The sequence below is a fragment of the Fundulus heteroclitus genome, chromosome 3 (genome assembly GCF_011125445.2).
Source record: "Fundulus heteroclitus isolate FHET01 chromosome 3, MU-UCD_Fhet_4.1, whole genome shotgun sequence".
In the NCBI taxonomy this organism is placed as follows: Eukaryota; Metazoa; Chordata; class Actinopteri; order Cyprinodontiformes; family Fundulidae; genus Fundulus; species Fundulus heteroclitus.
The window spans coordinates 19,450,699-19,465,293 of NC_046363.1; the positions used below are offsets into that span (position 1 = coordinate 19,450,699).

General features: G+C 41.1%; 2 protein-coding genes across 2 annotated transcripts in view; both read left to right on the forward strand.

Annotated features, from left to right (window-relative positions):
* The first annotated feature begins 3,477 nt into the window (after positions 1–3,477).
* On the forward strand, positions 3,478–10,435 carry si:dkey-79d12.5 (protein BTG3). Its single transcript, XM_012855532.3, has 5 exons — positions 3,478–3,639; positions 6,905–7,084; positions 7,190–7,327; positions 7,525–7,837; positions 9,312–10,435. The coding sequence occupies exons 2-5, from the start codon at positions 6,912–6,914 to the stop codon at positions 9,522–9,524; spliced, it is 837 nt and encodes a 278-aa protein (XP_012710986.2). The 5' UTR covers positions 3,478–3,639; positions 6,905–6,911; the 3' UTR covers positions 9,525–10,435.
* A 2,382-nt stretch (positions 10,436–12,817) lies between these two features.
* The window catches only part of kcnn4 (potassium intermediate/small conductance calcium-activated channel, subfamily N, member 4), a 34,590-nt gene continuing 32,812 nt past the window's right edge, over positions 12,818–14,595 (forward strand). The window contains exon 1 of the mRNA XM_036132004.1: positions 12,818–13,413. Within this exon, the coding sequence (XP_035987897.1) occupies positions 13,012–13,413 (402 nt within the window). The 5' untranslated portion in view covers positions 12,818–13,011. The remainder of the gene's footprint in view (positions 13,414–14,595) is intronic.

Sequence of the window (14,595 nt, forward strand, 5' to 3'; positions counted from 1 at the left end):
AAGTGTTACACGTGTTTTTCCTGTACTGAACACACAAACAGGCTCCATGAAACAAGAATTTATCACATGCCCCTGGACCTAAAACATCTGACCGTTTCGCTTTCCCCTGTTTTTCTTTAACTGTGTGTTTCTCTTCAAGACTCAACACAGATGGTAATATCTTCAGTGTGTTTGTTTTCTGTTTTGTTATTCATTACGTGTCCCTTTTTGATCAGTTTGCCTCTTTATTCAATGTCACGTATCTGCTCATTTACATTTTTATATCGTTTTTTTGTTACATTTTGGGAAATACATGTACATTTTATATTTCTGGAATATGATTCCTCACTTGCGAAGTGAATTCTTCTCCACTTTTTCCCCACAAGGATTTGCCACACTGTGTTTTTGACTATGGAAGACATTATGGTGTTTAAACTGGGTGGTGTATATAATTTAAACAATGAGCTCACCTGGTCTGTGCTGAGTTGTGTTAATGTGGGGTCATATCTCAGCTGCAAACTCATGTTCTCTACAGCCAGTGCTGGCTGGGGACAAATAGAAACATAGATATGACACCATATGACAGCATCTGGATCCAAGGAGAGTCCACAGATTTTGTCAGCATAATCATTGGTCTTATGTATATGATGATCAAGGGTGCCAAAAATAGTACAATATAATTTTTTTCCCCAGGGAAATATGGTTTAATTTAGTTCCAATAAACTGCAACTGATGTGCTTTTGAGAAACGTTGTAGCCATTGCTCATGGTCAGCTCTTCTCCCTAATTTGGCTTTTACCCATTAGCACAGTAATATTTCGATAATCAACATTATAAAATTACATTAACTGTACATTAGAGTAAATTTAGATAATCAGCACAACACATTTAAAATATTGAATGCATAAAAAAAGAACAATTGAAGACAATGTTTAAAATGCCAAATGTAACCTAAATGAGGACACAAGGAGTTAATGGTGCAGCTTTGTTTTGTGTTTATCCAACAACTTAATATTTGAAAATGATTTGGATTTAGTTGGTGTGTTGTGTTAAAAACAGGCTGTCCAAATAAAGTTGGTTTGGAGCTATGTAAAATATGGCTTACATTTCTGGCCATATACTTTTTTTTATTAATTAATATTTTTTTGTCCTAATTTCGTTTTTTTTTTTCCTTGTTTTTTATTTAACTTAATAGTCATGGGTCGATATGAGATTCTCACAATGTGATAAAAATTTTGCGATATCCCTTTTTAACACAAATCTTTTTTTAATGTTGTCTAATTCCTTTATTATCAAACTGAAAAGCAACAATTATGCAAAATAATTTCTATGTTGTTTTACAAGTGTATTTACTTTATATATACCATTTTAATATTTTTTCATCCTTAAAGGTATATGAAAAATGGCCTGTACTTGTAAAACGATTTAACTAGTCCAACGACCCCAAACGCCAATTGCAGGACGAACTCCCTTGCTCCTGCGTCACTGTCGCCCCAACCTTTTTTAGGCTTTCGAGTTCCGGGATCTCCTTATCTACTGATTGTCCCACATGCTAATAACATTAGTTTCCCCTTGCTGGCTGCACTTGCGCACTACCAGTGTTTATGTAGCTTCGGTGTTAGTCGTTCATTGTAGCGCCACTGCTCTCACCGTATACTTTGAAAATGGCTGAGAGAAACAAGAAGCAAACTGTCTTACAAGTTTTTCAGACGAAGAGGAAGGGCTCAGAAGGAAGAAATAAGACCAGATTGTATTTGGGAGATTTTTTTTTTTTCACACGATCCCCCTGAGGAGCAGGAGAGCACGTATGCGCGCAGTTATTCAAAAAGGGACATGGATGTTTCTAACTAATGTTTCCGGAATAATCGTCTACGCTACCTTTAAAAGTATACGTTAAAGCAACGCGGTATAACTTTTAGCTACTAGGGGCACTAGACCAGTAACTTTCAGGTTTAGCGCCCCTGAAGGCCACTGGCAACACTGCACTGTGGCCAAATCAAATAGTCTCCCTCAGTGTTTTGGAATCTGATAGCAGACCGTTTTGGACCAGCAGATTGACAATTCATTGAGTTACTTGCATCTAGATTAAATACTAAATCAGATATCCAAAAATATGTCTGATCAGATAATCATAGGTATTATATCTGATTTGGTTTGTTGTTTCTCAGATTGCCGTAACCTACAATGTGATGGATCTGACTCTCAAGTTACAGAGGCCAGTTTTTTTGAGAAGGGCAGCACGCACGGAGCATCGATAGACATCAAATGCTGTATATTGACCTGAAAACCATTTATTATATCTCAAATCAAGCTAATACTTGGGTCAAGACTTACACGGTGATCCTTGAAGTAGGACTTTTCAAGGGCAATTAAAGCACCACAGGTATTTGTAAATTCCCAAAGGACCGGATTTGTCTTTTTTTTCTCGTTTTTCGTAACTGACTGGTGGTGTACGACAACAAGTGGGGGTGGGGAAATGCTACATTATTCCATACATGCATACTAAATACTTACAACTAGAAATGTTACAGTTGTAGATATTTTCACAATTTAATGTGATTGAGCAGAAAGATGAGGGCATTTACACAAGTTTAAAACAAAAATGTTTAATGAAACCCAATTTTTTTTTATTTAAAATAGAAAATCAACAATTATTATCATTATAGCCTTCGAATAGCCAGCTGGCTGTCAGCATGTAGTACTAGGTGACAGATTATTTATGCTCCTTACAGCCAGCAAAAATAAAAATAAAAATAAAAGGACTGACAGAACCGATTTAGTGTTGAGCTGAGATTTTGGAGCAGTTTTGAACTTTTTTAAAACCTTGGTATTGGTAAACTACCCCATGCTGTGTTTGAGGATTTTTAGTTTATTCAGTTTAATTATTTAGCATTAATAACTCCATCAGTTAAGAACCAACCGTTTTAGAGACAGTTTTTACCCGACAGCAATAACAAAACTAAATGCAACCAAAAAATAACCATTAATTATCATGGATGATGTGTGTGAGAATGTGCTATTTTTAATTTTTTAGTTGTTTTTATCAGTTATTTGTTATTTATTTCTTATATTGTGTGTAAATTGAGAGACAGAGATTTATTTATTATTTATTTATTAATGTTTTTTTTTTAAAAAACATATGCACGGATCGATGGCACTTTTTAAATTTCGTTGTTCTTGTGACAATGACAATGACGTTTTCATTCATTCATTCAGTTGTATTACTATGACAAAACGGGTATAAAGAACAGTGGATGCCAAATTCTGTCTGTTTTCCTCAGTAAACAGAGACTCCACCTATTAGAAAGTAACGGGACAGTCCTATTACTTCATGTGTCATCACCGTGGTGAGAGTAAAAGAACCACTGTGGTTGGCTGAGAGGCGAGTTTACCACTCTACGAGTCACCTGAACTGACCATATTTGGAGTGTCGGTGTGAGAGGGAGCCTGTCAGCGCACGCTCACAGGAAGTGAGTCACGCTTACGGTAACGTTACGTCCTGTTGCGCCAGCAGCGCAGAGAACAAGGAAGCAACATGTGCGGACGATAGTAACTCCATCAACACACCAGCGCAGACCGACTGGCAAGCACGACGAGAGGAGGACAGCGCAGCAGATCGATACCCGGGGTTCCCCACTAATAGGAGACTTTCTTATTAAATGTGAGTACTTTACGCCTTCTGTTCTACTTTGAATGTTTCTTCATCGAAAACGAGATTTTAATCACTATTTGTTTTTTAAAGGAATGTCCCTAAAAGCGTACTCTATTTGAACGCTTTGTTTTGTTTTTTCTCTATTTATACGTTTCGATTTACGTATTTATAACTGTTTTTTTTTAATAAACAGCGAGTTTAAAGTAAAAGTCGCTCGGGGCAGGAAAAAAAAGTAACTTTTCTTCCAAAAACACGTTTGTAGGCTGGTTTCTGCCAAGTTAGTGAGTTTCCATTTGGGTGGTTTCCGCTCAGTCGAAAACCCCCCAGACCTTTTTTTTTTTTTTTTAATTCCTGTCAGAGGCATGAGGTTTCCTCTTATAGGAGAAAGAAATGTAAGAAAAATTATGGATTTTCAAATTATTTCTTCAGGAGTAGTCACTACATTCTCACCCGACATCCACGCACGTGTCCCCTGCGTGCATCACGTTGTGGACAGTCTGCTTTGTCTCCACATGTTGCCACCCTGACGCACACACGACCTAATCTCGAAATAATATGGATCAAACGAAAACAAAACAACCAAAAGGGTCAGGAATTCTATTTTATTCTTTTTTTTATTCAAAGTACTTTTACTGATCCGTTTTTCATTTACTGTATTTTATTATGCTAAAAGACACGTGTGTGCCCTACTTTATTATTTATATGCCCTACTTTATTATATTAAAACACTAAAGCTCATTATCTCTCCCTGAAAACTATCCAGAATACACAATTTGTGATGATTGGGAACGAGTCACTGTTTAAAACCCTGCAGTGCTTTGAGTGTGTGTGTGGAGGGGATCTCTAAGCTGTTGATTAAATCAAGTGTTCAGATCTGGAGTATTCAGAAGAGAGAAAAAAAAAATCTTATGGTTGTTCAGCATCGAGACCTGATTCGTTTGATGGTAGCCATCAGCAGGGGACTAAATAAGCAGCTGCATGCCTGACCACACATCTTTCCTTTTGAAACCCGACATCAAGGACAAAAAGCACATTAAATAATGTGTAGAAATGTTACAAGTTTGATGCCACCTTATCATTGAAACTAGGCACAGGTTGGTGTGAGTTTCCTACGGGTATGGTTACCGTTAGGGAAAGTACAACAACGTTTCAGTGGAATTTGAATCTAAGTGCTTTTATTTAAAACGCTGATGCCATAATGATCCTATTGATTTATACATAATTGAGTTTTAAAGTAAATGAGCAGAATAGCATGCCTTTTTAACTTCCTGCTTTTTGTAGAACCGAACTATAAGCAGTTGCTGCAAGGTTGTTGTGAATCTGGATATCTGTAAAAACCTGCTGTTAGCTTGTGGTTTAAAAACAGCATCACCTTTATTTGAGGTAAAGGCTTCCACAACATTACGTTCTTTTTTTCTCTCCACTACAAATATTTAGAGTCAAGTTTGCCTGCTTTGTGTGAAAGTGTAGTAAGTTGCTTTCGACCAGCTGACTGGCAGTGCCCATCAATAAAGGTAGTGGTAGTGCGATGTTAATCTATGCTCCACGTGTGGGTGGGTGGGGAATGATATGGTGGAAAAATGTTAGCCGCTGTTAAAGCCTCTGTAGCTAGACACGATCCCTAACCCTAATCTGGCCAATGTCGAGTTAGGATATCAATAAAATAAAAATGTCCATGCAAAAAAGATCAGTTTTTGAGAGCTATAAAAATAGTTTTTAACTCTTTATAACTATATTATGATACACAAATTCAACTGGAAACGGTAGCCAACCTAAATAATGGTACTAGAAATAGCTGGTTCCAGTTTTTGGCCTTTATAACATGTAAGTAGAGAGTAAGAGAGAAAAAGAGGACAATTTAATAAAGTTGTGTTGATATTAAACTGACATTACATTAGTTAATAACACCTTCATTTACTAAAGTCCCTGCTCACACTTGGCATCGGCTGGTAATGTCACAGTATGTTGACACCAAATCTAAAACCAAAATGTTTATTGAAATTTTGTTGTACATAGAAAAGCAATTGTTCTTGTGGTAAAAAGCAAATGACATTTATTCATTTTGATTTTGCCGTTTGATGCATCAGCTTCAGAAAAATATAATAAACACCCAGTATTAGTTTTCAAGAACCAGTCAGCCTGACTTTTATCCTTTTTCAAGCAGCAGGGGAAAAGTGCAGTGGCCTTCTTTCAGCCAGCTGGCTAGTAGCGCGCAGCAACAGGTGTGGGAGGGGTAACAGGTGGGATCTCCTTGAATGATTTTGAACTTTTTTTTGTAACTTTAACTTTAGAAACTTTGGCTCAAAGCCCATTAATGATTTAACATTTTTTTCCACCTTTTTAGAAGGTTGAATTTTAATGCAAACCCCAGTTTAATAATGTAATTGATTATAGAATAATAATCGGTGCCTCCCAAGGCTGCGTCCTTCAGCCTTGCGTCCTTCATCGTATTTCCACCCGTTTTGGTCGGGACAACACTGCAATGACGAGGCAGATGGAACGTGAGGAAAACACCCTTAAATAGAAAGCCGTGTTGTTTTCTTTGGACACTTATTGACTCGCGTTACAGCTGCTGTTTTTGCCGTCTAAACACAAGGCTGGGTAACGCGTGTTTGCTCTCACGTAATGGCCCGATCATTTGTCAGGGACCTGAAGCTGCCGGCTTGTTGTGTCTCTCTCTCTCTCTCTCTCTCTCTCTCTCTCTCTCTCTCTCCTGCCGCTCTTGAGGGAAAGGCTGTCTGCGCCTCTCAGAACAAATACCAATTTTCCATCAGAGCGCGTCACTCAGGCTGAGGCCGCAACAACAAACAGCCGTCTGCACCGCTGAGGTTCAAGGCGCGAGTCTGCCGCCAAGGCCGCAGGATGCAGGCCGGGGTAGAGCAGCTGCACAGACTGCGGCGCCTTGGCCTCCTCGGTCACCCTGCCCCAAACTGCCGTACTATCAGAAGACAAACGGCGCAGAGAGAGCGGCGCGCTTATTCGCTCGGCACAACGGCAGCAGCTAGTTTGCATCTTGTTTGCCTGTGTGAAAACCGCGCGTGCCTGCCAGCTCGGTGCCACGTCAAGCATCTGTAAATTCCTCACAGTTTTCCACACAAGCTTTCTGTTATTTAAAAGAGGGAGGTTACAGCACAGGGAAGTGTTTTTTTTTTTTTTATCTCTGCCCCTGCAGTTCCTGCTCCTCCTGATCCCTTTTAAAAGGGAAGTCGAAGCGCACAAGCCGAAATGTGGGGCTAAATGGCAGCATCAGTAAAGATTTATTGTGCTTCCACAGAACAAGAATGAAGAGAGAGGTAAAAGCCGGAGTCGACTTCCTTAAACGTCTGGTGGTGGCCCGAGGCAAGCTGGATGAAGCCGAAGTAGAGCTGTTCGCCGAGAAGCTGCAGAAACATTTGTTTGACAGATACTGCGACCACTGGTACCCTGACAGCCCCAGCAAAGGCCAGGCATACAGGTAGGCGTCGCCGGGAAGTCTCCAGTGCAAAACCAACTCCGCATTAGCTGATTTAAAGCCAAAGATGCTGGATTTCTATCCTGACACGGATGCGAACGTTGACAGATGCATCCGGATAAATAGCGGCGGACCTTGCGACGAGGTGGTGTTCAGGGCCTGTGAGGAGAGCGAGCTGGCGTCCAGCAGGCTGCGGCTCTCACCTGAGATCACGCTGTGGATCGACCCACTGGAGGTGTCTGTAAGGTGAGTCACCGGCGAGGAAGCACACAGACAGACATGTTACAACCGCATGAGTTCAGGCAGAAATTACGGCTGAGTCATCACCACGTCGTGTCTTCTGTGACGAAACACGTTTTAAGTCATTAAAGCTGAGCTATGGGTAACTTTCCTGGGTCCAGTTTTAAAATGACCCACTTTCTCTCTTTCTCTTTCTCACGCAGGTCCGGGGAAAACGGCCGACCTTTCGTAGTTGCTCAGTTTAGCGAAGAACGGGAGGACAGCGGAAGCGCAAAGGGAGACCAGGACCTGGACACGTCAGATTACCACTCTGCCACCTCCTCCGACTGCGGCTCTGCCTCTTCCAGCGACACGGAGGAGGAGGCGAAGGACGGCGAGCCGGAGGAGCACAAGAAGGCGGAGGAGCGCGAGAAAAAGGAGGCAGCAGAAGGCAACGCCTGCACGGTGACGATGGTGCCCAGGATCCGGAAGGGGAACGCAGAAGCGCTAAATAAAGTCAGATACGCGAGGAAGAAGGTAATTTTTTCTGCTTTTAAAGGCCTTCTGTTGCTGCGTCTCAGAGTCACCTGATGGGGCCCTTTGTCTGTGCCGCAGCGCTTCGCTGTTGTCTGGAAAAAAAAAAAACATGCGCTGAAAATAAGCCACAGCGATGCTTGGAACAACTTGTTCTCTCGTTACAGTGAAAGGGAGTGCAGTCATTTGACTCCTACGCACATCCAGTTGCCATGAATACTTTTGAGTATTTTATGATACAACTATGATGTATACGCCTCACTTTAGAGAAATGATTTATGTAGGAAGAACTGGATAAAACATTTTAAATGATCTTTACACCACTTGTACTGAAATTGTAAACAAATGCACAGTATGACGCTAGTAAAGCTATTTATGTCAGAACGTTTACAAAAAGGCACGGACATTTTTAGTGTGCAGTGGTGCCACCAAGGGTTCGGGGAGAAGTGGTCACTTCCATTCACTTGCTTCTATTAGTTATATACTGTATTTATCTATTAGTTGTAAAAATGTATTACTTTTTTAACTTTATTTAATTGGTGCTCCTTGATGTCCCTTTTCAAATATATGTCCCAGTCCCACCATTAAACGGCTCAAGATCAAGCTTAGGAGTTAAAGTTTTTTTGTGAATCTGTGGTAAAGTTAGACTCCCTGGAACCAAAACCCTAGGCTGTAAAGTGTGTTTAAATGCAGAGGTGGATTTAGTAATTATGGAAAAAAAAGTACAGTAAGCATTAAAGACGAAATGCAGGCACAGAATGCGTTGAAATTTGCTCCCTGCTGAAAATTTAAGGAGCATTTTCAGTTGAGTTCTTGTCATCAGAACTGAGCCTGTTGGCACCAAAAGTGAAATAGAGGGAAGAGCTATTTTATATTTTTCATCTGGCGGAAAATGTACCAAAAAGATTGTTTATTTCTTCTAAATGTGGATTGCGTCCATCCCATCGTAAACCCGTCAACCCTCCAGCGTGAGAGCGGATTGAGACGTCCCTGGAAGCTGGATTTAGAATAAATGAAACGGTAGCGAGTGCCGAGCAGGGCCGCGTTGTCATAGTGAAACCATGCAGATCGTGAAGGAACAGGACAGTTTTACACGTGGCATCTGTGGTGAGATGAACATGGTCCAAGTGATTCATGTGATTCATGCTTAAAGAAAATTCCCAGCGCTGTTTTTTATTTTCATTGGTTTATTATACTTCAATGTTAAAAGCTATATTTCTTGCATGGATCAGAGACTTAAGGCTGTTGACTGTGTTGGTATAATGGTTTTCTTTGACTGAAACTTACATAATGAGCTGTATCTCTGGATAGAAAGATATATTCATGTATGCTTAAAAGGAAAAAAAGCGATGCTCTATTTTTCAGCTGCTAAATCAGACTCTCAAGATCAAGTTTTATTATTTCTTTTTGTAATTTCATGCACTCAATAGAAAAGACTTAAATCTCATGCACTCTCTCCAATCTCCCTGTTGCTCAGATTCCCGCCAGCCTGCAGTACTTCTACCATCCGACACCAATGTGGTCACAGTACAAAAAGGGGGCTCCGGTGTTCCTGACCACAGTGTGCGCATCCCCCGCACCGCCTCCTCCACCCCAGCAGGTGTTTGGTTACTACCTCGTGCCGCAGCCGTCTCCACAGTTCATCCTGCCTCAGGCCGCCCTGCAGCCATGGGGGGCGGTGAAGGGTTAGAGCATCCGTGGACCCGGGGCGGGGGGCAAAGCCAAACGGAGCATTATGCTTCTCCTTTAACTGAGCCATGTAGTGAAGAGTCTTTGGGTTTAGCTACATTTGGGCTAAAAGTAACTTCTTTTAATTATTTGTCATATTTTAAAGCTATTTCTTGCACAATCCTTAACTCCTCCGCTGACTTGTAGTTGTTTTAATACACAGCACAGCAATACCACTGAACTTGAGCCGAAACCTTTTTAATCTGCTAGTGTCTTCGCACTGCAATTTTTTTTTAATGTACTTTATTTATTAAGAATGACTTTAATCACTGGGTGCATGGACCAACTCAGGAACTCTCAGCAATATGCCAAAAAAAAAAAAATTTGTAATGGTGATCTCATTGCAAAATACTGTTCTCTGTGCACAAGTTACTGCTCATCTTTGTAAAATACAATTCAGGGTCTCAAAGTATTTTAACTACAGCAAGAATATCTGTATATAAAGACAATTATTTCTACTAAACAGCTTGTATATACTCACGTATGCATACTTTGTGAACTTTGTATTTTGTTGTAATTTATTTGACCACCAGTAGGTGGTGCACAAGTTGCACCTAATACATGGAGTTGTATATATTTTTTTTATGGGGTGTAGCTTCTGTATATTGCAGATCTTAATTCACAAACAAAGCCTCTCGCTGACTTTTTTTTTGCCTTTTTAAACTATTGTAAATAATCCTTTTTATGATCTGCTGCAGCTGTATAAAAGATGGATACAAACGCACGCCTTAATATATTCCTCGATGATTTTGATGAATATTTATTAACTGGTTTGACTGATTTTTAAGCTTGTGTGTTCTTTGGTTTTATTTTACATATTCACAGTAAACGTTTACCTCTTTTACTGCAGATTAAACAAACCTTTACTCAAACGCTCGGCCTGTGACTCCTCTTTCTCGTGTGAATACTTTCTTCTTTTACTGAGGCGAGTTGTGTGTTTTTCTTCAAGTCTTTTGCGAGGGGGCACCTGTTGGTCTGAACTCTCTCCAAACTCATCCTGTGTTGTAGAAGTTGTCATCAGGAGCAGGATGCTGCAGGGGAAGAGACTCCCGTGTGTTTTGGCATGTCAAAGCCAAGGCCGTGACGTTAGTCTTCCTTGTTTGTCTCTTGGAGGGCTTGGCTTCGAAAACCATTCTATGAATATGGATGGCTACATCAATAAATAAATCAACCTGCTTTGGGATTATTTTTGAAATGGCTGAAGGCCTGTGAATGAGCAACAGACATTGTTATTACTTCTGTTGGCAATCTGTGTTTCAAAACAGTCCGCCCTGCCTGCTCTCAAATGGAAACAATCTACAGGTTCCTAGTGGGCTCCACGCTATTTTCTACTGACTTTTATGGTCGGTTTCCATTTTCTAAAAGGGGCATCTGTTTATGGTTTGCTTCATAAGAATTAACCAGTTTTTTGTTGAAACATTTTCAGACGTTCCTGCATCTGATCTGCCTCGTGCACAGTAGTCAAAATTCAAACAGTGCCCCCCTTTAACCTTTCCACCTTATTATAACCAAAATATAATGAAAATAATACATTCAAAATGTATCAAAATGTAAAAAAAATTGACAGATTTCGTCAGTATAGGTAGCTATTTACCTGACTCCGCCAGATAGATTTGCTCCGCATATCCATCTGGAAACCTTCCGTTGAAGTAATTTTGGGAAGGGGCGAAAATACTGGTTAGCTGATTGGCCTATGTTGGTGATAGACGGGCCAAATGAACCAATCAGATTCGTCGTCGCTCGTAACAGAGCGACGACGAAAACACAACCACAAGCCAAGCTACTCTTGCTGCTGCAGGTAAAGGCTCGTTAGCTCAGCAAAGAAATACTCTGTAATTCCGATAAAACTTGCTCGATAGCCACGCTAACGCTAGTTTCATCGGCTGAAGCCGCCATGTTCTTTAGACTGAACTGACGCGCTTCCCGTTGCGTCACACCTCAACCCGCCTCAAAGCCAACGCTGATTGGACGTTCGTTTGGTGAACGGCTCCAAATTTTCTTCAACGGAGAGTAGCCAGACTGATCTGCGAGTGAAACCTTGAAAGCTCGCGAGATCAGGATGGTCTCACGAGGCTAGGTAGCTATACTCTCCTCCTGAAATGCCACTTCGTAGAGACCCTTCTTTTACCTCATTTACAGCTTCAAGTCTTGGTCATGTCTGCCAACTTTCCTCCTTTAGAGACTGAAATCTTTGCCTATTCTTCTTTGCGACACAGCCGGATGGATATTTAATGCAAACATGAGTTTCCAAGAGTTAAATCGGGTTAAGAATCTGGTGTATGTCTGGATTTTGACTGGGGCCATTCTAAGGCGTGAACATGTCTTGATCTAAGCCATTCCATTGTGGTTCTGGTTGTATGTTCAGGGACGTATTGCTGGAAGGAGAAACTCCGCCCCAGACTGAAGTCTTATCCAACCTCTGACGGGTTTTCTTCCACATTTGACCTGTATTTATCCATTTCCGGTCATCTCGGGCCAGTTTCCCTGTCCCTTAAGGAAAAACATGCCTGCAGCACAATACTTTCACCACTATGTTTCACCATGGGGATGGTGTGTTAAAAAGTGATGCGCATAGTTACTTTCCCCAAAAAACATATATATTTTTTCCTTAAAGACCAAGTTTGTAATATGCATGGCGTGATAGTTCCCCCTGTTGAGTTCTTCCTACCTGAGCTGCTGATCTCTGCAGCGTTACCATGGGTCTTTTGGCTGGTCCCCTGAATAATGCCTGACCTGTATGGAGCGCCATGTCTTGGTGGCTTTTGCCGATGTTCCATACTCCATCCATATTTAGAGACTTGGTTGAACAGCTCTCTGGGTGATGTTTAAAGCTTGGAACATTGTTCGAATTATTACTGACCGTCTGGCGTGTTTCTTTTTTTGTGCCGTTTGCTCACAAATGTTATCAAACAAGGCAACTGGCGGCTTTGGGGTTTTTAAAAGGTATCCTAGTAAAATTTCACGAATACAAAAGCATACACCCTTTACCGGATTTTATCTATCAGAATATTTAAAACATTTGTCTTCCATCTAAGAATCGCAGCATACTTCCAACTGGCCTGTCTAAAAATAAATGTAAAACGCAACAGCTTGATTTGAAAACTTCAAAAGTCACGATCACTTTTGCAGGCCGCTCTATTTGTTGTTGTTGTTTTTTTTACCTCACTGCCCTGCTGGGCTTTAAAGTAGAAGGGTGTAGGAAACCTAAAGCACACAACACGCACGAGGCATACGCCTTCGCGCGCACCAGCACGCGCTGACGCACGGTCTTGGAATAATAAGCAAATAAGAGCACGCAGCTCCGAGCTGTGTGCAGATGGCATCCGCGTGCGTAACGGCGGCGCCGGGTGGCGACAGCATCGCAACGGAGACCAGGCGTTTCTGTTCCTCCGTAACTCCCGCGAGCGACGAACAGGAGAAGGTCCCATGCTCACTTCTCCCGCGGGGCCATGCCTTCCCTTACTCGGGAGGACACAGCAGCGGGGAGTGGGTGGGCGGAGGACGGAGGAGCTGAGAGCTGCGGCGGGGGGACAAGAGAGGACGGCCGAGGTCTGGTGTGCGCACTGGAGATGGAGCTGACGAACCGCGGCTTGCCAAGTAAGATGGACTGCGTCAGCTGCGACGACCTGATCAATCGGAACTGCGCGGACTCCGCCGAGGTGTCGGTGCCGCTGTCACCCACGGGGAAGCGCGCGACCCACATGGAGGGAGACGACCTGTGCAGGCTGATAGACAGAAAGTTTCTGATAGAGGACAAGAAGCGCCTCTGCGCGCTGGCGCTGGGCACCGCTCTGGTGGGGATCCTGCTGATGATCATCCACGCCGAAATATGCCCCTTTGTTTACGAACCGGTAGGTTGCACACTCAGCTCACTGTTGTCAATAAAAGTTGAATTTAGTCAAACTTCTTAATTACAAAATTACTCATTTTGGAGATTTATATTTACCTGGCATTTTTCCAACATTACTTCCGTTCTTTTTGTCACGATTTTCACCTCGCTCTGTAAGGTGAAATTGTGAATATTAGAACGGAGCAGCATAAGTTTCCACCATTGCTTTGAAAGCGATATAGAAAAGATTAAGATCTCTGAACATTTTCTTGTAACAGTCACGTCTGGTCAGCATCAAACATAATATGGATCTCTGAAATCCAAAGGTAAAAGACACCCTATTGATTAAGTAAGGTTAGAATATCGGGAAGAGTAATGCAGTTCAGATATTTAGCCTCTTGAGACTTAAATTCTATAAAGTATCTGCCTAATTTTTTATTCTCATTGGTAAAGAATTGTCAAAATACCCCAAGAACAACAATAAACAAGGTGGAAAGAGGCTCCTGCCTCCTTCCCCAAAACTTCAACTTTCAGTCTCACCTGATTAATTATTACATTGTGTTTTTGACTTTATAAACAATAATAATAATAAAAAACACTTGCCAAAGCTGTTCTGCGCTGAGAAAATAAAACATGCATATGATGCATCAACACTACATGGACCATATGGATTTAAAAAACGATCATGATTTTTTGTTGAATTTATTGCAATGACGATAAAAGTCATGATAAAAAGCATTGGGAGATTAGTTTTTTCTGGAAGTAAACCTATCACTGAATGCAAAAGTAAATGCTGTTTTGAAAAAGAGACAACAAATAAATTACTCATTATAAAACAGTCTTCTTTAATACAATAGATGAGTATAAGCTGTCATCTTAGAAACGATATGTTTGTGTCTTATTTTTACATAACAGTGTGTAAAAGCATCACTGATGCAGCACTGCTTTTACAAATTGTTCTTAGGTTTCTGCTTTCAATGAATAGTTTTGTATGAGATGGGACCACTAGAGGTTTTTTTGACTTATAGCAGCATGTTTATGGCGTTTGAAAATAAATTATTTCTGAGTTTCAGGGGCAATCAGCAATTTAACTGTCCTGCTGAATTGCACACAGTATTTACATGAAACCATATTTTGAAACGTCAAGACTGCATTTATTGATATTATTAGAGTTATCATGGCTGCGTAATCAATTCTTTTCACG